General features: G+C 44.2%; 1 protein-coding gene across 2 annotated transcripts in view; it reads left to right on the top strand.

Moving 5' to 3' along the window:
* The first annotated feature begins 12,970 nt into the window (after positions 1-12,970).
* Positions 12,971-26,074, top strand: part of LOC311110566 (cullin-9-like) — a 56,505-nt gene continuing 43,401 nt past the window's right edge. Inside the window, exons 1-12 of one of the 2 annotated variants that reach the window (XM_084153072.1) lie at positions 12,971-13,113; positions 14,237-14,893; positions 19,976-20,130; positions 20,457-21,035; positions 21,146-21,326; positions 21,493-21,683; positions 21,833-22,220; positions 22,547-22,739; positions 22,846-23,047; positions 23,239-23,432; positions 23,556-23,752; positions 24,599-24,836. In XM_084153072.1, coding sequence (XP_084009198.1) covers positions 14,242-14,893; positions 19,976-20,130; positions 20,457-21,035; positions 21,146-21,326; positions 21,493-21,683; positions 21,833-22,220; positions 22,547-22,739; positions 22,846-23,047; positions 23,239-23,432; positions 23,556-23,752; positions 24,599-24,836 — 3,170 coding nt within the window. In that variant the 5' untranslated portion in view covers positions 12,971-13,113; positions 14,237-14,241. The remainder of the gene's footprint in view (positions 13,114-14,236; positions 14,894-19,975; positions 20,131-20,456; positions 21,036-21,145; positions 21,327-21,492; positions 21,684-21,832; positions 22,221-22,546; positions 22,740-22,845; positions 23,048-23,238; positions 23,433-23,555; positions 23,753-24,598; positions 24,837-26,074) is intronic. The other variant, XM_084153073.1, reaches the window with a different exon arrangement.

Here is a 26,074-nt window from a genome sequence, read left to right on the forward strand (position 1 = left end):
AGGGACAGGCCGGGCTGGGCTGGCGACGCACACCGTAGGCTTGGTGCGTGGAGCAGGGACAGGCCGGACTGGGCTGGCGACGCACACCGTAGGCTTGGTGCGTGGAGCAGGAACAGGCCGGACCGTACTGGGAACACACACCACTGGCCTTAAACGGGGATCAGGAACGGGCCGGACCGGACTGGCAATACACCTCAGTACCTCTCGCCGTGCCTCTACAACTTCCTTCCCTCCTCTCGCCAATGGCTCCCGTAACCCGGTGGCCTTCTCTCCTCGTCTCCCATTTCGCCCTGTGGCAGCCTCCTGCTGCCCAGTCGCCCATGCCGTGTGCCCCCCCCTAAAAAATTATTGGGGGTGCCTCTCGTCCGTCCGACGATGGCACTGCTGACGCCGCTGCTCCTCTCTCGCCAGGGCCTTAATCCTACCCCAAGGTCCCTTGCCCCCGAGCATGTCCTCCCAGGACCACGATTTGCCCACCTGGGCCATCGCCAGCCTCTCCATCTCCTTTCCTGGCGCTTCCTCCCATGTCCAGTCTGCCTGCTCCTGGACACGCTGCTTGGTCCTTTTATGGTGGGTTTTTCTGTCACGAACGTCGTATGAAGGAGTGGACCAAAGCGCAGCGTTAGTAGCGAACATACTTGCTTTATTTAATTAAAGCATACACACGAAATAACAAAACAATAAACGACTCGCGAAGTCCTCAGTGACAATGACCGAACACGGAACACCCAACATAGAAACAGAAAACATAGAATGAACACACCCTGGCTCAACATAATGAGTCCCAGAGCCAGGGTGTGACATACGGGCTCTTTGAAATACCTCGCAGGGCACTTCAGAGAACTAAATCCATTGTTTCAGATTGTTCTTCAAATACTCTTACAGAGAGAGTTTCCCACCTCTCTGCTGGCCAATCAGAGTAGAGACTTGAGCGTGGTTTAGACTTACTCAGCCTATCCGTTGGCGCACTGGCTGTTCCCCGCCTCTTCTGTTACCAGGCATACGTTTATCATAACAACCTGTCATAGTGAGAAGAGCCAGCTCCCCTAGACACCATTCCTACGTCCAAGGAAGGTTCACAGATCACAAAGAACCAGTATAGTCTAGTATTTGGAGACACAAATCCTTATCTCATTTTACCCCCTAAAACAGCTCTTCACATCAATCACAGCTTGCCAGGTGACACAACCTACATTAGCCCAGTCAAGAATGCATTCTTTCTAAATTAGTCATCCCATCAATTAGGAGAATAATAAATCTCTCACAATCCCCCTTTTCACACCCACTAGGGTGTGATTCAAAAAATAAGAAAACACAGGGTGTCATTCATTATAATACAATACAAACAAAAAGAATCACACTTTTATTAATAGGCCATAATGATACTAAAAAATTAAAACCCTCAGTCCATCTACACCCAACTTGCAAATTGTTACCAGTCACCAAGGAACTTCAAACCATAAAACACAGGATTAATAGAACACAAAACATAAGATTATTAAAACATAAAACACAAAACAGAGAAGTAAATTTTGGCCCCCTTTAGACACCCTCTAGTGTCACTCCACCAAGCCTGGTAGGTCATATCCTTCATTCCTTAGGTCGGAGTCCAGGATTGGGCCGTATCTCACCATCTGTTGGGAAACCACCTTCCCCATCTCCTTTCCCACCAAACCTCAGACACAGGAAATAAGACAACATCCACAAAGAACAAGTATACCCATAGAAGCTATAACTTCACCCAGAATAGTTACAACAATAGTTTTCCATTTACCAAATATGTTATCAAACCAACCGTTTATGGAGCTATCAATACCAGAGTTCTCAGCCAGTTCATTCGTCAGCGTAGTTACTCCCCTGAAGCTCTTTTGTCACGGACCCGTCCGGTGCTATGTTGTTTGAGGATGAAAATACAGCACATAGATCCAAACAGAACACAAACTCCGCCCCGCTCAGCCAAAAGCATATCTAAAGCTATTCTATTCTGCCATGTCATTAAGCTAGTTGCCGCTGACTGTTCAGCTAATCCCTTTAATGCATCACGAGTGTGGTTTATAAATCTTTGCTGGTTATAGTAAATATAATTTATCCAATCTACGTTTTTATTAATTGTTGACCACCAAAAAAGACTTGATTCAAACTCAGCTGCGATCTGATTCCTAGCTTTGAATTGTTCTGGAACCCCTCTAGATACTCCTATCCCATCAATATATATATATTTTCATCAAAGGATCCTGGGAGGAGGTCCTACTTTCTACGTGACAACTCACCAGTCTCTGACACGTTTGATTGTTTACATATGTAGGTGAGTTCACAATCAGTTATCACCACACAACCATCAGATGTCAGCATGGGCCTGGTTTTGGTTCCTAAAATCCTCTGGCTGCAACAAAGAGGAGAGATTAGTCATGGTCTCTTTTAGTTGTGATATTCTCTGTGTGGGAGCAGGAGCTAAGATGCCCTACTCTGTATCCTATCTTACTAGTCCTAGAAAAACAATTAGAACCCCCTGAGACTTCAAACGTAGGCAACCTAGGTCGGAATGACTTTGTTATCGGGGGATACAGATAGTTCAAGTTACTACAAGACTCTTTCACCACATTCCCAGGTGGCTTGCATGGAGGATAAACCTGTTTTTGCGTACTTCAGACTTTCAGACAGTACCTACCCTTCTATGGGTTGCACTGCCATGTCTGGTAATTCCCTACTTTCACAATACTACACCTGTCCCTAAACTGTGTATGGAGATTTACATATCCCCCCCGCTCGGTATGAGCAACTACATAGTCCCAGGATGTACATGGTGACATACATATGGTGATGTCCTTCCCTAAAGTCCCTAGTACTTCCCCTTTCCCTACGTCTAGCTGTCTCCTATGCCTTCGTAGACTGTGCTCAGGTATTATTTTATCAACTTGTGTTAGGTTAACTACTACTTCTGGCTGATCAGGAGGGTCTGAGTGTGTTAGGAATATGGCCCCCACAATCAGACAGCTACCTACCGTCGGGAGACCTGTGAATCCCCACCCTCGCCCTGAGAACATGTCAGACGCCAACCCATTGCTTCACCTTCTACCGAACTCAAACAGGGATGATCAGACAGGGTAAGGGAATCTTCGTTAAGGAGCCAACCCCCGAGCCCTAGTGGTGATCGGTTCTTTCTCCTAACTCTGTGTTTGTTCATCAGGTGTAACTGGGTTTACCTTTTTGCAGTATGTGACATGCACCCAGGTGGATCTAATAGGACTTGGTAGGGCCCTTCCCAACAGGCCTGCTTCCAGTTTTTCTTCTTTTAGGGACTGGATCCACACCCAGTCTCCTGGTGAGATAGAGTGGGTCACCTTCTCCTTTAGTTCACCTGTGGGGCACAAAACCTCTGACATACGGGTGTGGTTAATAAACTATCTTCACACATACATGTTGAGCTCTCAATTTCTATTGTTGTTGTTTTTTTTATATATATTTATTATTTAATCCTATCATTATTATTTAATCCTATCACTCCCCCTTTTTGACACATGATTTGCCCATGTGTCAATATTACCACCTTCCTAAACCATCCCTTAGGTAATTTATCATCCAATTGCCATGCCTTTCATTTTTGAGATTGTCTTTTGCTTCTTTATTGCTCCTCCCACTTCCTTTGTCTTTTATGGCAGCTAAATTCGACTTTCATCCAGTTCAGAATCAATTAGTAATCCAATCATCAATCTCTTATCTTGTATGGTATGAAAAATGGTATGAAAAATGTATGCACTCACTTAACTGTAAGTCGCTCTGGACAAGAGCGTCTACTAAATGACTTAAATGTAAATGTTAAATGTAAAAACACTCATGTTTAGTTCAAACTCTGTTCTACCCAGGCTCTCCCGGGCTTGACCTGAAGACTGATTGTTGGACATGACAAGTCCATATTTAGGTCACCTAAGTCTTCTGTCTAGCAACAAAGAATAAAAACCTCTATGTTCATGATTAACCCAGTTATATCTAATAGCCCACCAAAAAACCTCATCATCTTTAAATCACGACCAATGTCATATCCCTCTTTACTCTCTACCATTTGGATAACATCCCTGATGTATGTATGCCTCCTTAGAGTTCCAAATGATTTTACCATGGGCTGCCATTGCCTTCCCATAGATAAGATCACTTAATTTACCCGTATGCAGTACATAATGGAGTACCCAAGCTTTACAGCAGTTTATCATTACCAAAAAGCTCATCATTTGTTTTTTGTTTAACGGTTTTGGCGCTTCAAGTACAGCAGTTTTCCTGGATGAGTTTAACATTCGCCCCTCCTGAGTTATAGTGTGTCCTAGGTAAATGACCTCGCTCTGCCAAAGTTGAAGTTTCTTTTTGCTCACTTTGTGTCCCTGTTCTGCCAGGAAGGTTAACAATTGGGTTGTATCCCTCTTACATCCCTCCTGAGTGGGATTAGCCAATAGAATATCATCTACATAAACTAACATTTTTGGCTTCCTTCCCCAGGTTCAAACTTTCCCAAATTCCTAGTTATAGCCTGGACAAAGATTGTAAGACTTTCCGAGTAGCCTTGAGGCATCCTAGCGTAAGTCCATTTCCTTCCCTGAAAAGTAAAGCCAAACCACCCCTGACTATCCGGATGAACTGGGATACTAAAGAAAGCATTAGCTAAATCTATCACTGTAAAATAGGAGTTCTCTGGTTTCAATTGGTTCAACAATGTATGTGGATCTGGTACACATGGAGCTCTGGGAATTATATTTCTATTAACCCCCTGCAAGTCCATGACCATCCTCCAGTCGGCGCTAGGTGCCGCCTTTTTAACAGGAAATACTGGAGAGTTGCATTGTGCCTCATCTCCAGGAATTATCACCCCTCCCTTAAGTAAATGCTGAAATGTAGGTGTTATCCCTTTTATTGCTTCTGGTTTCATAGGGTATTGCTTTTGTTATGGTCTATTATCGGATCGAGGAATCACTTGTACTGGAGCTACCCCCTTAATTAGTCCTACATCTGCTGGTCCTTGTGACCATAATTTGAACGGAATTGCTGCTAACTCAGCCTCCTGTTCCTGAGTTAAGAAAATCTCTTCCTGTCATCCGTTAAAACTTGTCTCCAAGTGGACCCCGGGCAGGGTTTTTGCTCTCCAATTTAACATTCTTCTATATCTCCCAGTGGAGTGGCCATACTGATCCCCATTTGGTGTATTCTGCCAGTCAGTAATGTTTTTCCCCTGTTTTATCCATTTCCCTAGTGATAACCATTCCTCTGAATACTCTGAATACCAAATACTCCATCGTACCCATTCAATCAAGACATCAGCAGTGGAATTTACACTCATAAATGCAGATTGTTACTCCATGCCTTGAAATGATAAATAGATTTCCACCAATAGCATATTACAATGATTTCTCATCTTACCCTCTAACACAAAATGAAGTTCCCTCACTGTACTACGTTAGCTCTACCATGATAATTAGTTCAATTGAACCCTCCATCTGCTTTGTACTATATTATACATTACGTCTAAAACAACATTAGTTATGGTCAGTTTATTCCACCATCACATGATCCAACAACGCCACAACCTTAAACTCATTTGGGGCGGCAGGCAGCTTAGTGACCAATAGCGCCGCGCCAACAACCGAGAGGTCGCCAGTTCCAATCCCCGAGCCGACCAGGCGAAAAATCTGCCGATGTGCCCTCGAGCAAGTCACTCAACCCCAATTGCTCCCATAAATCGCTCTGGACAAAAGCGTCTGCCAAATTACCAAAAATGCAAATGTAAATGTTCTCTACTTTCTCACCCATGTTGTACGTCTACGTTCGGGTGAGCAAGTTTAGAACATCCCTCGTCAGAAACCCACATGCACCTCTCAAATAATCACCCCGTGTGGCGTTCCCAGCCAACTCCCAGTCTTTCCTGGCTCCAAAAGCCACACTTTCGCTCTCTCCAGCCCCTCCCCTCGCAACTCTACCTTCCGTGTCCTCTGAGGAGCTGTGTTTCTTGTTTTAGTGTTTTCAATATTCTGCCGTTAATTAAGGTACTTTAGTCTATTTATTTAAATCAAATAATTCCCACCTAATTAGTTAAAGTTGGTGCACGTTTATATTTAAACGATAAACCGAATTATTTCAGTCTAATTGTTTGAAAGCAGTGTTCTTACTGTGCCACACATCAAATGGTAAATCAAAACAAATAAACCAAAGTGTTTCAATTATTTACCCAATGGTTGTTATATCAAATCAAGCGCCACACATCAAATGGTAAATCAAACGAATAAACCCAAGTGTTTCAATTATTTAACCAATGGTTATTATCTCAAATCAAGCGCTACACATCAAATGGTAAATCAAACGAACAAACCCAAGTGTTTCAATTATTTAACCAATGGTTGTTATATCAAATCACGCGCTATACATCAAATGGTAAATCAAACGAATAAACCCAAGTGTTTCAATTATTTAACCAATGGTTGTTATATCAAATCAAGCTCTTAACCATATTACTTCAATTTACTTATTTAAAACCAGTGTTATGCTATGTCAAACATTAAACATTACAATTCAATTATATCAGTTCAAACGTTTCAGTTTAGTCATACTAGTTATTCATTATTTTACCTTCATATTCCCATTTGTTATTAACGGGTTATACGGTTTAAGCAACCACAAACCCAACAGTTATTCACAAATTATACAGTTTGGACAGCCACAGACGTCTTAATATACAGGTTTATTATTTTTAATAACCCCTATTCACTATTTCATTTCGTCTGTGATCATTCGCGCACTCATGCATACAACAACACCCAGTGTCCCCCTGATCCTAGCCGTATCTAGCCCTCTGATACGTGTCAGTAGCGTAACACTATCTAAAATTTAAGTGCCCGTTATGATCCTAGCCGTATCTCAGTGGATATGTGCCACAACGTTACACTTTGATCAATTAATCCCTGTATCTCACAGTTCCACCATTTGAGGTCCAGAGACTTCAGTATTTTCCTCAGAACCTAGCCATATCTCTCTGGATATGTGTCAAAGGAACAATACTCAACTAAAATTTTGGCGCTCCTCTGATCCTAGCCATATCTCGATGGATATGTGTCAGTAGCCAACGCCCTTAGCCAATAATTCTCTGTGTCTCCAGTTCTCACCCCTGGTGATCCTAGCCTGGGGACTTCAGTATTTTCTCAGAACCTAGCCATATCTCTCTGGATATGTGTCAAAGAAACAATACTCAACTAAAATGTTGGCGCTCCTCTGATCCTAGCCATATCTCGATGGATATGTGTCAGTAGCCAACGCCCTTAGCCAATAATTCCCTGTGTCTCCAGTTCTCACCCCTGGTGATCCTAGCCTGGGGACTTCAGTATTTTCTCAGAACCTAGCCATATCTCTCTGGATATGTGTCAAAGAAACAATACTCAATGGTACCAAGGTTTAACATCACATTCACCACAGGTTTACATGTCACAATATTGTGCTTATCTACTCATAATAGTTTCATAATTTAGTTCACTTACATCAGACAGTTGTTTCACAAAATTAATTTGAATAAAGCCAATGTGCAGATCTTTAGTTATTTAACAATAGGTATCTGCTTACCTTCTTTAAGTAGTCCGGACTTTTTGTGAAACACACAGTCCAATGAAAGAGGTGACCAAATGGGCCGGACAATACCCAGCGAAGTCCCTTCTACCAGATCACGTCGGAAGTCACCAATTGTCAAAGTTGCGTCAATTCAAATCTGGCATTAGGAACAAAAGAGGTCAACACGACTTCTAAGATATACTAGTTATTTTAATTAATGCAAAAACCTTCAATGGTAAATATGATGTTTCGTATATACGGGCTCTTTGAAATACCTCGCAGGGCACTTCAGAGAACTAAATCCATTGTTTCAGATTTTTCTTCAAATACTCTTACAGAGAGAGTTTCCCACCTCTCTGCTGGCCAATCAGAGTAGAGACTTGAGCGTGGTTTAGACTTACTCAGCCTATCCGTTGGCGCACCGGCTGTTCCCCGCCTCTTCTGTTACCAGGCATACGTTTATCATAACAACCTGTCATAGTGAGAAGAGCCAGCTCCCCTAGACACCATTCCTACGTCCTAGGAAGGTTCACAGATCACAAAGAACCAGTATAGTCTAGTATTTGGAGACACAAATCCTTATCTCATTTTACCCGGAGCGGAAATGGAAGAAAACTAAACTCCCTGCCGACCTGGCATCTTTTCACTCCCTCCTCTCTACATTTTCTTCATCTGTTTCTGCTGCTAAGGCCACCTTCTACCACTCTAAATTCCAAGCATCTGCCTCTAACCCTAGGAAGCTCTTTGCCACATTTTCCTCCCTCCTGAATTCCCCCCCCCCCCCCCCCCCCTCCTCTCTCTCTGTGGATGACTTCGTCAACCACTTTGAAAAGAAGGTTGACGACATCCGATCCTCGTTTGTTAAGTCTAATGACACTGCTGGTCCTGCTCACACTGCCCTACCCTATGCTTTGACTTCTTTCTCCCCTCTCTCTCCAGATAAAATCCTGCGACTTGTGACTGCAGGCCGCCCAACAACCTGCCCGCTTGACCCCATCCCCTCCTCCCTTCTCCAGACCATCTCCGGTGACCTTCTCCCCTACCTCAACTCGCTGATCAACTCATCCTTGACCGCTGGCCATGTCCCTTCCGTCTTCAAGAGAGCGAGAGTTACTCCCCTTCTCAAAAAACCAACACTCGACCCCACTGATGTCAACAACTACAGACCAGTATCCCTTCTTTCTTTTCTTTCCAAAACTATTGAGCGTGCCGTCTTTAGCCAACTCTCTTGCTATCTCTCTCAGAATGACCTTCTTGATCCAAACCAATCAGGTTTCAGGACTGGTCATTCAACTGAGACTGCTCTTCTCTGTGTCACGGAAACTCTCCGCACTGCTAAAGCTAACTCTCTCTCCTCTGCTCTTGTCCTTCTAGACCTGTCTGCTGCCTTTGATACTGTGAACCATCAGATCCTCCTCTCCACCCTCTCCGAGCTGGGCATCTCCGGCGCGGCTCACTCCTGGATTGCGTCCTACCTGACCGGTCGCTCCTACCAAGTGGCGTGGCGAGAAGCTGTCTCCGCACCACGTGCTCTCACCACTGGTGTCCCCCAAGGCTCAGTTCTAGGCCCTCTCCTTTTCTCCCTATACACCAAGTCACTTGGCTCTGTCATATCCTCACATGGTCTCTCCTATCATTGCTACGCTGACGATACACAACTAATCTTCTCCTTTCCCCCTTCTGATAACCAGGTGGCGAATCGCATCTCTGCATGTCTGGCAGACATATCAGTATGGATGACGGATCACCACCTCAAGCTGAACCCTGGCAAGACGGAGCTGCTCTTCCTCCCGGGGAAGGACTGCCCGTTCCATGATCTCGCCATCACGGTTGACAACTCCGCTGTGTCCTCCTCCCAGAGTGCGAAGAGCCTAGGCGTGACCCTGGACAACACCCTGTCGTTCTCCGCCAACATCAAGGCGGTGACCCGCTCCTGCAGGTTCATGCTCTACAACATTCGGAGAGTACGACCCTGCCTTACACAGGAAGCGGCACAGGTCCTGGTCCAGGCGCTTGTCATCTCCCGTCTGGACTACTGCAACTCGCTGTTGGCTGGCCTCCCTGCCTGTGCCATTAAACCCCTACAACTCATCCAGAATGCCGCAGCCCGTCTGGTGTTCAACCTTCCCAAGTTCTCTCACATCACCCCCCTCCTCCGCACACTCCACTGGCTTCCAGTTGAAGCTCGCATCCGCTACAAGACCATGGTGCTTGCCTATGGAGCAGTGAGGGGAACGGCACCTCTGTACCTTCAGGCTCTGATCAGTCCCTACACCCAAACGAGAGTATTGCGCTCATCCACCTCTGGCCTGCTGGCTCCCCTTCCTCTGCGGAAGCATAGTTCCCGCTCAGCCCAGTCAAAACTGTTCGCTGCTCTGGCACCCCAATGGTGGAACAAGCTCCCTCACGACGCCAGGACAGCGGAGTCACTCACCACCTTCCGGAGACATTTGAAACCCCACCTCTTTAAGGAATACCTGGGATAGGATAAAGGAATCCTTCTACCCCCCCCCACCCCCCCAATTGTAAAGTGGTTATCCCACTGGCTATAGGGTGAACGGACCAATTTGTGAGTCGCTCTGGCTAAGAGCGTCTGCTAAATGACGTTAATGTGCCCTTGAGCAAGGCACTTAACCCTAATTGCTCCTGTAAGTCGCTCTGGATAAGAGCGTCTGCTAAATGACTAAAATGTAAATGTAAATGTAAATGTACCCCCTAAAACAGCTCTTCACATCAATCACAGCTTGCCAGGTGACACAACTTACATTAGCCCAGTCAAGAATGCATTCTTTCTAAGTTAGTCATCCCATCAATTAGGAGAATAATAAATCTCTCACAGTACCGTGATCTTCATTCACTTCACTCACTGACGTTTCATTGTCAAATTCGCTCATTTAGCAGTTATTTCCCTCAAAGTCTTCACAGTTGAATAAATGTCCTTTCCTTTACTCACTGTGTATTCCTCCCTTTTTAATCACGTTGTTTTCCCACTCTGACATCCATCTCGAATCCTTTTCTGCTGTCAATGACGATGCTAACTCTCTCTCTTAGCTAGCTTGACTATGCACTTGCCTTTGCTAGCAATATACTGTGCTATCATTAGCCTAGACTGTACCACGGAAAATAACAGTTTCAAACATGTACAAACCGACTTCTTCCGGACAGAATAGTTCCCGTAGGTTTAGACTTACTCGTCGCCAATCTTTTGTTATGTCTTGTGGGTATTCATAACCACATCTTTATAACAATTCAATAATGATGATGGGAGACAGGAATTCAGTTCAACCGTTTATCTGGAATGTGATCATCTCGACACACTCCACAAGTCCTATGATGCTCTGCGGCACAACCCCAAAACACAACAGTAGCCAGTTAGGATAATTAACGTGGCAGGTTAGGAGAACTAACCGCGCAGGTTATAAGGTTAAGGTTAGGAAAAGGGTTATGGTTAGGCTTAGCTAAAATGCTACAAGGAAGCAGCAAGCAGCCAGACAAAACAGTCTTGAGTGGCAACCAATCTGCCCAGTTAGATGTTAGGTTTCCATACACCCACTCATGTTGATCCTCCCACTTATTTCGCAACGCCCATTTTCAGACACACCACATATGCAGTTACCCATTACTCCTTCAATGGGTAAAAACGTAGTGCAAAGGTCTTCAAAGGCAAAAACTTCATAAAAGGCAGAAGTAAAATCTGGCATTAGTAAATTCATCCACAAATACGAATATAAGTCTATGTATATCTTAAATTAGTGCGTTTTCACGAATTTGATGATATAATATAGTCCCGTGTAGCTCAGTTGGTAGAGCATGGCGCTTGCAACACCAGGGTTGTGGGTTCGATTCCCACGGGGGGCCAGTATGAAAATGTATGCACTCACTAACTGTAAATCGCTCTGGATAAGAGCGTCTGCTAAATGACTAAAATGTAAAAATAATCCTGAAGGCCATTCAAAACATTAGCGAAGACTGTCTATTATATTGACAAGATAGTCAAGTGACCGCTCTAACAATGGAAATACATGTCCTCAAAGAGGTAAGGCAGGCGGGAGGAGGCGAGCTCTGGTGTGACCATTCTAGCAAAGATTTTTATAACTAAACCAAGATGGACAACTGCCTGTCGTTTCAAACGGGAACAAAGGAGCCATAGTGGGCAGAACAAGGAAGGAGGTGGGCAGAGCTAAGCACGAGCTAGCGAGGTCCTATTGGCGTGTTCTAGCACCATTTGCATATTTCCGTTGGGGAACGCCTACGCAATAACTCAATTCGCCTTTGCACTCCTTCTAAACAACACAACTTTGGCAAAGGGTAAAGACTACAAAACTTAGTTCACTCTGTTCGTGACAGATTGTAGTTTTTGGAACAGAACTGTATTGAGATCAAATGTCTCATTGATGAGTAAATTAACAGAATGTCGGCCAAAATCTATCTTGTTCCATCTTCTCCCACTGCCTTCCCACGGGCTTCCTCTCACTACGATATTTGGTATTGAGTGGGAACGCCAACCGAATGCTTCACATTTATATATCCAGTGAAATATCTGTCTATCTGTGATTCTATTCAATGAGAGGGCACATATGCATGTGAACAACAGTCCATAGAGATGGATAAAGGGCTCATCTTTGAATCTGTGCCATTATAACGTCTGTAACTGCATGGACAACGCCTTTGAGGCTATCTCAATTTTAAACTAGTGAATGATCTTCTTATTAATTTGCTGATTGCTCCCAACTCATAGGAATCCCCACCCAGTTGACTACTTAAAAATGGTGGAAGCCCTCAATGGCAATGGCCATGCTAAAACGGCCATGATGAGTCCTCTATATATGAAAACAGTCAAAACTCTGATATAAAGTCGTTTTATTTTCTCAAAGTGTGGCCACTTATATCAGTGCATTGGTAACAACCTACCATTATGAAACTTCTATTCGATTAAATAAGCCTCACGTAGCAAATTACCAATTTCATTTTTGTTGACCAAATTCGACACTCTCATTGAACTCCATACAAATATTCCTCACTTCGTGGGTTTATTTTGGTGGAGAGATTTTGGGTGGAGTACAACCTCTCGCTTCGCCTCTTCTTCTCTGACATTAGGGGGACAAGCTAGGGAAGTAAAGCGGAAGTAAAGCGGTTTCAATCGGTTGTCACTAGTTACTACAGCCAGAAAGTCATATACCCAGCCCATTTCTACAATATTTCTTCATAAAATCTGATTTAAAACCTAACCACACTGCTAACCTTGTCTAACCATAACCTTAAATTAAGACCAAAAAGCTATTTTTTTGTTTTCATCATTTTTGACGATATAGCCAACTTTGTGGCTGTGGTAACTAGTAACAACCGTTAGTTTCACAGGGAAATTCCTACCCGTCACCACAGTTTCTAAACCATACTGGACTGTCTATGCTGTCACGGTGCGGCGCACCACGTAGAATCAAACGCTGCCTACAAACTTTTTCCAGGCTGGGAAACGATACATTAAAACGGAGAAGAAAACTCAATCGACAAAGTAGCGGGGTAAACTTAAAACTTAAGGTAAACGAGTTATTTCCTGCTATTTTGGTGTTATTAGGCCGCACTATTTCAGCTAACCGCAAAGCCGTTAACCACATAGTATATATATTTTTGTAGCTAACATTAGTTACTGGTAGCTAGTAAACCAAATATTTATTATGGTCTTTACAACAAATCAGCTGTGCTGGGCAGATAGTACCACAGATATGGTTAGTTCTAAAAAAAAATTGCACTAACGTTAGCTACTGAGGCAGGCGTTAGCAAGCTAGCTAGGTAATGTAGCTACTTTAGCTATTTGAGGCAGGGTTGCTTTGTTAAAACGGCCCCTTCTGATGAGGCAGTCTATAGGGTAAACTTGTTGGAGTTAATCAGTGACATTGGCAGCCACACCTTTTTCATAGTAAATAGGACGATAACGTTCGCTAGTGTTTAAAAAGTGGAGCTGACTAACGTTAACCTCCCAGCTGATACAATCAGATGTTTGAAGAGGGCGTTGATAAGCAAAAATGAATAAAATGTAAATGTAATGAAGTTAAAAGTTAGCTTCTAAACTAGATAGCGTTTGCTAGCTAACGTTCGCTATTAACTTTACAGCAGCAGCCAGCGTTTGCCGACTGTCGTTAGAATTTGCAACTGCTGGATAATAGCTTAGCTAACTGTTACTCAATCTCTTATGCAAATTATTCAAACGATGTTCGCAACTAACGTTATTTCGGTAACTAGCTAGTTAAATACTTTGCTAGCTACATATGTGTTGATAGGTACCTTTTCTTCTCGAAAAATTAATATTCAAATCTCTCATAATGAAAATGAAACTAACGTTTCTGGAAATGTATAGCAAACTAGCTAGCTATATTTGTCCATTCACCAATAGTTTTATTATGTATATCCTTCCAAACAAGGGTAAATGTATCTCTCAACAGCCAAGCCTTCATTCATTGGCTGATTTGCCAATCCAGTACATTCTAATTATACCTCAGTGATCCAGTATCTCACTTTGATTTGCATAGAGGTGCACAACTAACAAGATACAGCCTGGCTACAAGTTGTCCAACAGCATTATTTTTATTTAATCTTATGTTGAAAGTATCACCACCCCAGGTATATTGATATTAGTCATTCATTCTTAATTTTTTCCATACAGCAATCATGTTAGGCGAACGCCGCAATGGGAACCTGCTTGTTCAGCTGGGCCCGAAGCTGCAGGCCTACCCAGAGGAGTTGATCCGGCAGCGGCGGACTCATGATGGCCAGACTGAGTACCTGATCCGCTGGTGCCTGCTGGCTATAGATGACGGTAGTGGCTCAGATGGAGAGAGCAATGAGGCAGGAGGAGGAGGGGGCAGCAGTTCAGGGGTGGGCGGCTCAACCTCAGGCGAGAGCAAGACAGAGAACATCCTGATGTGGATGTCAACGGAGGATGTCTACGCCAACTGCCCCACGCTGCTGGGCAAGCGCAAGGCAGACGCCCAGCGGACCCTCCAGGAGGCGGAGGAGAGGCCCAGCGGAGATTTCCCCGCTGATGTCACCTTTGACGAGGTGGAGCTCTCTGACATGAAGGACGATGTCAAGAACTTGGTCAAGAGGGCCCGCAAGCAGATGACCAAGAAGAACAACTTTGCCATCAGCATCACACACACCATCCATGTGCTGAGTGCCTACGCCAGCATCGGCTCACTGGTGGGCGTCTTCAAGGAGACAGGTGCCCTGGACCTGCTCATGGAGCTGCTCTGCAACAAGGAGCGACAAACCCGCCGAAGTGCTGGGAAGATGCTCCGGGCTCTGGCCTCTCATGACGCAGGTATGGTGGGGCTTTGATAGTTTCATTCTTAGACTGTCCCAGTGTCAGCCATATAGGAAACGACAGAGTAGAGAGACTGAGGCTGTGGTAATACATTCCGTACATATCGCCTTCATTTCTATATAGACCTCTGAACTGACCAGACAGAAAAGACAGACTTACTGGGAGGCGGCTAGGCAGGGTTTCTGCCCTCTTGCTTTCACCTAGACTGGCCTTTACCAGTAGTACGTTTTCTTTATCAGTTATGAGCTGTGAAAAGTAAGGGAAAATGTATTGTGTAGGCTACTTAATACGTGAGGACATGACCACTGTCTGTTTTACATCTGCACACAGTTCCTGCAGTCTGTTTATGAATTAGACTATGGTCCCTAATGTAATGATTTGGTGTGTTTTCGATTACGCAGTTTGTTGAGTGTGGTTTAATGGATTATTGTGCATGTGCTGCAATGTAAAACACGGACCCCTATTAGGTAATTAGGTCACTAGGTATGTGTGATATTCTTCTGTAAACGTCATTGACCTGAATAATGGTATTTCTGCATGACTCATAGCTTTATTTGCCAAAAAAGGGCTTGAATTCTGGATTTAGCCACTGTTTAATCTTTCCTTTGGCTCATAGCTTTAATTTGCGTAGCATTTTCTGTTGTCATTGACTGACAATACTTCCCATTTTAATTTTGAAAGTGAGAGTCTGTGGGCAAAGGTAAGCCTAACTAGCAGGTTGGCATTTATTGTCATGAATCTTGCCCTGGAGGCAGCTCTGCAAAGTCATAAAATCTGATTTTAAACCTAAACGTAACCCTATTGCCTAACCTTAATTTAAGACCAAAAAGCTCATTTCTGTGACAAAACTATCGGTGGAGTTGAAAATGCGATGGAAACACTTAACTTTTTATTCGGTACATGAAAACTTAAGCGAAAAAGTACATTTTGTGTGCACTACGTCATCATGCACTCACTGATTTTTCAACAACAACAAAAATCTGCAACAAGTCCATTTGGAAACACACCGCTGGTGGGAAAATCTGCAGGTTTTAAAATATTTGTATGAAAATCTGTAAACAATTGGATGGAAACCTAGCTAGTGATAAATATTAGCGGAATTGGTAATGCCTTGTACCAGGTCCCACAAAGCACTCCTTTCAAATGTATAATTTTTTTTGCCTTCCAACTGACCCTTTTTTAGCATAGGCCCACCCACTTGGGAGCCAGGCCCAGCCAATCAGAATTCGTTTTTTTACATACAGAAATACTCCTCAGTTTCATTAGCTGTCTGGGTGGCTGGTCTCAGACGATCCCGCAGGTGAAGAAGCCGGATGTGGAGGTCCTGGGCTGGCGTGGACATTCCTGCAGTCAGCATGTCAATTGCATGCTCCCTCAACTTGAGACATCTGTGGCATTGTGTTGTGTGACAAAACTGCACATTTTAGAGTGGCCTTTTATTGTCCCTAGCACAAGGTGCACCTGTGTAATGATCATGCTGTTTAATCAGCATCTTGATATGCCACACCTGTCAGGTGGATGGATTATATTGGCAAAGGAGACATTCTCACTAACAGGGATGTAAACAAATGTGTGCCCAAAATTTGAGAGAAATACGATCTTTGTGCAAATGGAAAATTTCTGGGATCTTTAATTTCAGCTGATGAAACATCGGACAAACACTTTTAAATGTTGCATTTATATTTTTGTTCAGTGCCTTCAGAAAGTATTCAGACCCCTTGACCTTTTACACATTTTGTTACGTTACAGCCTTATTCTAAAATTGATTAAATTATTCCCCCCCCCCTCATCAATCTACACACAATACCCCATAATGACAAAGAAAAAATAGGTTTTTAGAAATTTTTGCAAAAAAAAAAAATTACATTTACATAAGTATTCAGACCCTTTACTAAGTACTTTGTTGAAGCACCTTTGGCAGCGATTACAGCATTGAGTCTTCTTGGGTATGACGCTACAAGCTTGGCACACCTGTATTTGGGGAGTTTCTTAAATTCTTCTCTGAAGATGTTCTCAAGCTCTGTCAGGTTGGATGGGGAGCGTTGCTGCACAGCTTTTTTCAGGTCTCTCCAGAGATGTTCGATCGGGTTTAAGTCCGGGTTCTAGCTGGGCCACTCAAGGACATTCGGAGACTTGTCCCAAAGCCACTCCTGCGTTGTCTTGGCTGTATGCTTAGGGTCATTGTCCTGTTGGAAGGTGAACCTTCGTTCACCTTCGCCCCAGTCTGTGGTCCTGAGTGCTCTGGAGAAGGTTATCAAGGATCTCTCGGTACTTTGCTCCGTTCATCTTTGCCTCGATCATGACTAGTCTCCCAGTCCCTGCCGCTGAAAAACATCCCCACAGCATAATGCTGCCACCACCATGCTTCACCGTAGGGATGGTGCCAGGTTTCCTCCAGGCGTGACGCTTGGCATTCAGGCCAAAGAGTTCAATCTTGGTTTCATCAGACCAGAGAATCTTGTTTCTCATTTTCTGAGAGTCTTTAGGTGCCTTTTGGCAAACTCAAAGCCGGCTGTCAGGCCTTTTACTGAGGAGTGGCTTCCGTCTGGACGCTACCATAAAGGCATGATTGGTGGAGTGCTGCAGAGATGGTTGTCCTTCTGGAAGATTCTCCCATCTCCACAGAGGAACTCTGGAGCTCTGTTAGAGTGACCATCGGGTTCTTGGTCACCTCCCTGACCAAGGTCCTTCTCCCCCGATCGCTCAGTTTGGCTGGACGGCCAGCTCTGGGAAGAGTCTTGGTGGTTCCAAACGTCATTCATTTTAGAATGATGGAGGCCACTGTGTTCTTGGGGACCTTCAATGCTGCAGAATATTTTTGGTACCCTTCCCCAGATCTGTGCCTCGACACAATCCTGTCTCGGAGCTCTATGGACAATTCCTTCCACCTCATGGCTTTGTTTTTGCTCTGACATGCACTGTCAACTGTGGGATCTTAAATAGACATGTGTGTGCCTTTCCAAATCATGTCCAAAAGTTGTAGAAACATCAAGGATGATCAATGGAAACAGGATGCACCGGAGCTCAATTTCGAGTCTCATAGCAAAGGGTCTGAATACTTTCAGTGTTATTTCGACCTCGTAGGGTTATTTTGACTTAAAAAACAGGAAATAACATTTTTAACTGCACTGCCACTTTTAAGGTTTCTTAGCAACTTTCTGCTGGAGAGGAAATGGAGAACATTTTCATGTTTAAGGGAAATATTTGTCTTTACGTGCTTTATGAAAACCGTTGACCATTCATTGAATTTCGTTGTTTTATTATTATGGTAGGCTACTTGTTCTTTATTAACCCACTCACAATTCATTTTAAAAATGAAGATCTGAATGTGTCTGCTCTGCTGTCTTGTATAGAATAATAATACAAATATAGTGTTGTATTGCCTCTTGGTTTCTGTACTTTTTGAATTCCCTCTCCTTGGGCCATGAGGCTCACAATCCTTGTGGAATTTTATTCGATGCAACTCCCCTATCAGGAAGGGCTGAGACCTTTGCCATGGCGCTAAGGGCAGCTCTGCATTCCTGTCAGTGTCTGTCACTGACTGATGTTTGTTTTCATAGCTAAGCCCTGTTGAAACGCTTGAGTGCACAGGACATCTCTTGAACCCTGGCTGTGTTTACAAGTTTTCCGTATTCTGAGAGGTGAATGGGAGATGATGTGGTTGTAAAGGCCTTCGCTTTGTCACTAAGGTTGCGTTTTCACTAATTGGTCTTTTGACCAATCAGATCGGCTCTGAAAAAGATATAATATGAAAAGATCTGATGTGATTGGTTAAAAGACCAATTAGTGGAAAAAAGAATTGGGCTGCCTGTAAATGTAGTCAGACACTTCTGCACTTAAAAACACATTTGTACATGTTCACATGGGCTCCTTGGTGCAAGTGCAAATACAAAGCACATCATTTAAAGTACTATTACCATGCCATGATTTTAGAAACTGAAATGTATTGTTAATCAGGTAGCTGATTTAAGCTCTGGTATATCTCAACTCTCCTGGGACAGTGGTAACCACCTCATTAGATACTAGATGACAAATGGACAAATTTGCTTAACGTTTAAACTGCCATTTAAAAAAAATTGGTTTTCTGTTAAAACTATAAACAATTGTACAATTCCTCGTCAATTCATAATGCAGAATAATGGTCCTATTACGTATGTATGACTGCTAGGGCCGGGCAATGAAGTTCTATCTACCGTAGTCATATACTCTTGAAAGTGCCTTTGGTACGGCATGTTTTTTTGTCTGTAGGGGGAACTACGGCTTTTTAAATGCCGACACGAAACCTCTGGAGATTAGTTTAGAAGAACCACTTGAACGGGCATTTTACTTGTTTGTAAGTCGCAACTGAACGGGCATTTTGTAAAGGAATGCTGCTTCTGAAGCGGGACCGACGTCCATCACTAGGCGACCAGAACTGTCAATCAAATAATATTGTGCGGCCTAATCGCAGCCTTCCTGCCTGTGCGCAGACCACTCTACTTTAAAGGTCGTTAAATAATATTTAGTTGAAAGAAAACACATCTTCTGCTAGGAATTGACTCCTAAGATTCAGTATTTTTTAAATGGAGGAGACTGATTTTAGTTCTGTACTTCTGAGAATACAAACACTAGTATCTTTCATAGTGAGTTGGCGAAGGACTGAGAGAGAGGGGAGGGGCACAGTATAGGCAGGTCGGCCACCAGGCAGACATTCAGAACCCTGCACTAGGCCTATCTATCGGCAATCAAAAGCTGTATCTAACAATGGAATGCTGTATTTTGCAATTTCTTGGCTTGCAATGTCTCGCAACTTCAGTAAAGCAGGGCCTATCATCAATGAATAGGCTAGGATATTCTACATGCAACAGACCAACGACTGAACACTCTCGCATCATTAGCTAGCCAGCTGCACTGTGATTATAAGTTGTGGGGGGAAAAAAACTACATTTTTGTAAAGATCCCAATTTCGTTTAAACATTCACACCCCTAATACTAGGTGTCATAACAGACCAACCAGTGAAAGCTCAGAGAGGGGGAGAGAGCAAGAGATTGTTATTATTTTATGTGGACACACACAATGGTGCTCCTGTCTTCCCCCAGGGAGCCGTGCCTACGTGCTCCTGTCCCTCAGCCAGCAGGATGGTATTGAGCAGCACATGGACTTTGACAATCGCTACACCCTACTGGAGCTGTTTGCAGAGACCACCTCCTCTGAGGAGCATGGCATCTCTTTCGAGGGAATCCACCTCCCTCAGGTAGCTACCAAATCACATTCTATGTCTCTGGACAGTACTTTTACTAACCAATGGGTTCCTACATGCACCCCTAGATCAGGGCTCTCCAACCCTGTTCCTGGAGAGCTAACGTCCTGTAGGTTTTCAATCCAACCCTAATCTAGCGCACCTGATTTTAATAATTAGCTGGTTGATAAGCTGAATCAGGTTAGTTACAACTGGGGTGGGAGCGAAAACCTACAGGAGGGTAGCTCTCCAGGAACTGGGTTGGAGAACCCTGTCCTAGATCAAACCAGTGAATTACCTATCACTAAGATGTAATGTGACGTTTCCCCTGTGTGCTCCAGATCCCAGGGAAGCTGCTGTTCTCCCTGGTGAAGCGCTACCTGTGTGTGACGTCCCTGATGGACAAGCTCAACACGGCAGGGGTGGAGTCAAGCTCTGAGCGGCAAGACGCAGCAGGCTCCTCCGCAGGGGCAGGCCACCAGACAGAGAACCTGCGTGTCCAGCGAGAGTTTGAGTTCACCATGGCTATGGCTAACCTCATCTCTGAGCTGGTGCGGGTCATGGGCTGGGACCACAACCGGCAGCCGCCACAGTCCAGCAGCCTGGCCCAGGGCAGGGCCTGCGGGGAGAACGAGCCGCCCCGCCGCATGGTGCGCTCCATCTTCCAGCCCCGCTTCTCTGCCTCTGCCTTTCCTGTCGCTACCTCCTCTAGCATGGCAACCGCCACACCACCCAAGAAGAAGACCTGCAACGGCTTCAAGACACGCACAGACTTTGCCAGCCGCTCTGCTTACGTGGAATACGTGCAGGACAACCTGAAGAGCGGCATGCTGGTCCGTATGCTAGAAGACTATGAGGAGGTCAGCGCTGGTGATGAGGGGGACTTCCGCTACAGTAATGACGGCTCGCCACCAGTGCAGGTACAAAACATCACACCTTGTATTAGCACACAGCTGGCTCCTGAGATCTGAGTTAGGGTTGTGTGACGACAGATTTAGTAAAAACTAAATGCTTATTTTTGTGCGCACAGGTGTACTGGAACTCCCTATCTCGGACCTACTGGGTGCACTGGCACATGGTTGAGATCATGGCCACTGGCACCAGTGGACAGGGTGAGAAAGACGCCCAGGAGAAGGCCTCCTCCCTGACTGAGACGATCAAGCTCACGGCTGGTAAGAGGGGGTCACCTGCACCCACAGACTCGCACTCATGTAAGTGATTTTCAACAGTAACGTGGCTCCGAAGCATCAAAGCCCATGAACTTTGAGCGCTAATGGACTTGCAGGTTATTCTGTAAACTCAACAAATTGCCCTAATATATTGTTTTATTAGAAACTGTCGTCTAATATCGTTGGTGTTGTCCTCCCTTGTATTCAGTGAGTCAGACGTTCTTCTCCAAGCCTCCTGGTGGGCTGTACTCGTTGCCTTACCTGGCTGAGGGGCTGCATGCTGATGGAGCCACCCTGAGCCGGGCCGAGTGGTGGGAAGTGCTCTTCTTTATCAAGAAGCTGGAACCAAAGCAACAGCAGGAGATCAACAACATCCTGCGTCAGAGCCTCGATGAACAGGCAAGTGCCCATCACTCAAATCCTCCTCTCTGGCTTCAATTCCCTCACTCTCTAATCTAATCACTCTTCTTGCTCTTTTCATGACTCAGCCCCAATGGAAGTTGACCGTATAGTTCATGTTTTTGACTTGCTTCTCTCTGCTCTGTCAGATGTCAGACTCAGACGAGGCCACTCTTATCTGGCTGTCGGTGCCAGGCGAGGTGGCCCGGAAGCTGCTTCACTACCTGAAGCAGACCCTGCAGAACTCGTGTCTGTGGGACCTGCTCTGCTCCCATGCCTTCTCTAAACACTACCTGCGGCGCGGTGGGGGAGGCCTGGAGGATGACGAGCTGCTGCCTGACGGCTCCCCGGGCTCCTCTGGCCTGGGAGGAGGACAGACCACCTCTTCATCTGCTGCCACCGCCTCCTCTGTCATGTGCTCATTTTCTAAGAAGCCGAAGAAGGAGAGTCCTACAGACTATTGCTCTGACACAGAGTCTGAGTTGCCAATGGAAGATGAGTCTAATTACTCAGAAGACCTGGAGGAGAAGATGAAAGGTGTGGCAGTCAGTGTGTTTGAGCTTTGTTTGTTTTTGCAGTTGGCAAACTACCTCTAGCTGTAGCCAACACCTTTTTCCAGAGAAAGACCAGCAAAACCATTTTCTTATTAGTGAAAGTTGTAGCAAAATGTTTTTCAATGGGAAAATGAAAACAAGCGTTTCTTATTTGACAAATTCAGGTAGAGCCCTCCTAATTTCAGTCCATTTGCTTCCGTTTGGTTCCTAGTGAATACATCCCAGGATACAGGATGATGACGTAGCATGATTTACATAATGACAGCCAATTTTGCTCTAACATGCTTTGCCTTGTGTTTTCCCCACCAGTGTTCAACAACTCCAAGGTGCAGGGCAAGAAGACGGCCCTGGAGAAGCTTGGGGAGGTGGTGGACATCATGAAGAAGAGTGGCTCAGATCCAGTCCAGCAGCTGGCTGGGATCAAGTTTATCATCAAGGTCCTAGAGGACGAGGGGCCTCAGGAAAGGAGCACCCTCAGGACGGACGCTGTCCAGACCATCCGGTAAGGCTGCTGCCTGCACACTTCCTCTCTTATAGGGTCACATTTCACCTCAAACATTTGTGTCTTCCAATATGATCTTTGACTTTTCTCTTTCCACCACCCCCAGGGATAAAGTCCTGAAGCTTGTGGTCGAGATGCTGAGTGGGCAGCCCAAGGAGAATGTGGTCAGCGCCCTGCGTCTCACCCGCGCCCTCATGGTCAAGTACGAGTGGAGGGTCTCCTTCGCCACGGAAGGGGGCGTCAAAGCCATCCTCTCTTGTATGCAGGAATACCGCACTGTCCCACAGGTCCAGCAAATCGCCCTGGCGGTGAGTTCTCAATCACTTTGTTTTGAGTTGTTGTTTTTACTACCGTCTGTTATGTAATCTAGCTAGTTTTCTTATACAGTTTTAGGGGACGACAAGTAATGAGAACTATACAGCTGTAAAGGAGTAGTTTTCTATCATGTTTCTATCCACACTTGGATAGAAACATGATTGGTTTCTCCCCTCTGCTCTAGACTCTGATGGTCATCACAGGCGCCAGTAAGTATGACCTGGGCAGCATGAGCAGCTGCTATCTTCCTCTCTCCGAGTCTGTCACACCCATGATGCTTGGAGTCTTTGCCAGTATTGGCTCTGTCACTCCCGAGGGCTCCAAGGGACTGCTGGCTGCCATCCCCGCTGCCATTGAACTGATGCTTAACACACCTGGGTATGTCTTTTGCACCCCAACTGGCTCTAAGGGAATGTTAACATGCCCAACTCCACTGTTTCCTATGATGAGACTGCTATGTTACAGTAGAGGCTAAGGGATATCTGCGGTCTCTCCTACCAGGTGTATGTTGTCGGTGAGGAATGGTCTGTTGGTGATCATCATGCTGATCTCTAGTAGTAAGAGCCTGGCGGAGCAGCTGGTGGCCTGTGACGTCAGCACCGTGCTTAAGAAGTGCCTTGCGGCCTCTCGGCCAGAGAAATGGCTGGCCATCATCGCCCTCAACCACATCTCCGTGGACCACAAGTTGGAGAAAAAAGGTGCGAATTCACTGCTCGTCTGAACACACTCCTCAAACAGTGCCGAGGTCAGGTTATGTGTAGGCGTTCCTAGCTGGCTAGTTGCACATTAGCTTTTTCTGCCACGCCTCTTGCATTACTATGAAAGTTCCTAAAAAAACAATAAATAATAAACAAAATATGACATCCTGTTCTTGTGGCCTTATGTCCCAATGTGGACAACAGGGTTTTTTCTGGATCAAAATTGGGTTTAGGTGTTGGTTGTGGTGGGGGCGTGTTGGCCACAGTGATTCAATTTTGCTGTTAAATCTAATTTCCTGCAATTCTACACCTTGCCATGGGGCTGAGAGAAAATGTGCAGTTTTAAAGCAATTTCCTGCAATCTTACACTTTTTGCCATGGCTTATGCTATCTGAGTGACTCAAACATTATAACCAAATCAATGGGGGCCCCATGCCATGCCAAAAATACTCCTGAATGCATAATGTTTAGAATATTTGATTCTCCCTGACTGTCTAGCTTTTATTTTGGTGATTGTTTTTTGTTTTTTTAATATTTTTTTTATTTTTGGGGGGGGGGATTTTTATTTAGGTGATTGTTAGTTCTTAAAGATCTTATAAAAAAATATATAGGTCCATTTATCTTTCTACATATTTTAGATCTGGTTTTAGTTTAAAATTACACTGAAAACGTTTTTCCATCCTAAATACTATTTTCAATTTTCTAAAGGTATTTATTTATTTATTTTTATTTTGAACATAAGTGGCCCAAAAAAACACTTAGGCGGGCCGCCCAATACTTTTCTATGCACTAAAAACCCTGGACAAAGAGGATTAAGTATGTTATGTTCTGAATATGTCTCCTCAGAGTTGATGGAGGAGTTGGACTTCAAGGACGCAGAGCTAAAGATGCTGGTGGTGAGCCTGAAAGAGATGACGGCCAACAAGGAGGTGATCCTGACCCTGGAGAAGCTGCTGTGTGACGACACCTCCCAGCTAGAGGAGGAGCGTTACCAGGTGACCCGCAGCCGAGAGACTTACCAGGACCTGGTGCGCCTCATGGACCAGCACCGAGCCGATCGGGCCGCACAGCTCTCCATCCTCAGGTGAGACGGGGGGGAGTGTTGTTGTGCTGCCTAACTGCTAATGTTGCACGGTATACCGAAACCTCAATACTTTTTCCATACTATAACATGAAAAACGGTTCGGTACTAGAATTTGTGTTACTTTCAGTACTTCTGTCAAATGCACCCTGGGAAGTGAAATGCAATCTGGGAATTATGTATGTATGCTGTGTGAAATCCATTGTATTTCTATGGCGTGTAGACTATTGAAATATAAAAGCTTCAGAAATGAGCTTGTGTTTTGGAACTTAACTATTCATTTAATACATACAATTATTTAGCTATAATGAATCATAGGTCTATGTAATTTCACCCAATATTATGGCCATAGATTAGCAAATTAACCCTGATATTTATCTAATTACATTTTTAAAACAGTTTAGATTTAATTGTAAAATGTATTTTGTCTGCTCTGAGTCTCCGATATGGTTTTGCATAAGGAAAATTGAAGGTATTATTCTGTTCTTTAATATGGTGTTTTATTTTTTAAAAGAAATTGAATATACGCTGAACAAAAATATAAATGCCACATGCATGTTTCATGAGCTAAAAAATAAAATCCTAGAAATGTTTATGTACAGAAAGCTTATTTCTCTCAAATTTTGTGCATACATTTGTTTATATACCTGTTAGTGAGCATTTCTCCTTTGCCAAGATAATCCTTCCACCTGACAGGTGTGGCATGTCAAGAAGCTGATTAAACAAGCATGATCAAACATATTGCAAATTGAGAAATCATGTGACTAAACTGAATAAAAAGAAGAATCAACACTATGAAACAAGGATAAATGACAAAGATTGATAGTAAAAAGCTTTGGAGCACCTTAAATGAAATTTTGGGAAAAAAGGCAAACTCGGCTCCATCATTTATTTAATCAGAAAACCAACTGATATTGCCAACTACTTTAATACTTTTTTCATTGGCAAGATTAGCAAATTTAGGCATTACATGCCAGCAACAATTGCTGACACTACACATCCAAGTATATCTGACCAAATTATGAAAGACATTGTAATTTTGAATTTTGTAAAGTGAGTGTGGAAGAGGTGAAAAAATGGTTGTCCATTAACAATGACAAGCCACCGGGGTCTGACAACTTGGATGGAAAATTGCAGAGGATAATAACGGATGATATTGCCACTCCTATTTGCCATATTTTCAATTTAAGCCTACTAGAATGTGTGTGCCCCCAGGCTTGGAGGGAAGCAAAGGTCATTCC

Source organism: Coregonus lavaretus (assembly GCF_964263955.1).
Source record: "Coregonus lavaretus genome assembly, chromosome: 36".
Taxonomy (NCBI): domain Eukaryota; kingdom Metazoa; phylum Chordata; class Actinopteri; order Salmoniformes; family Salmonidae; genus Coregonus; species Coregonus lavaretus.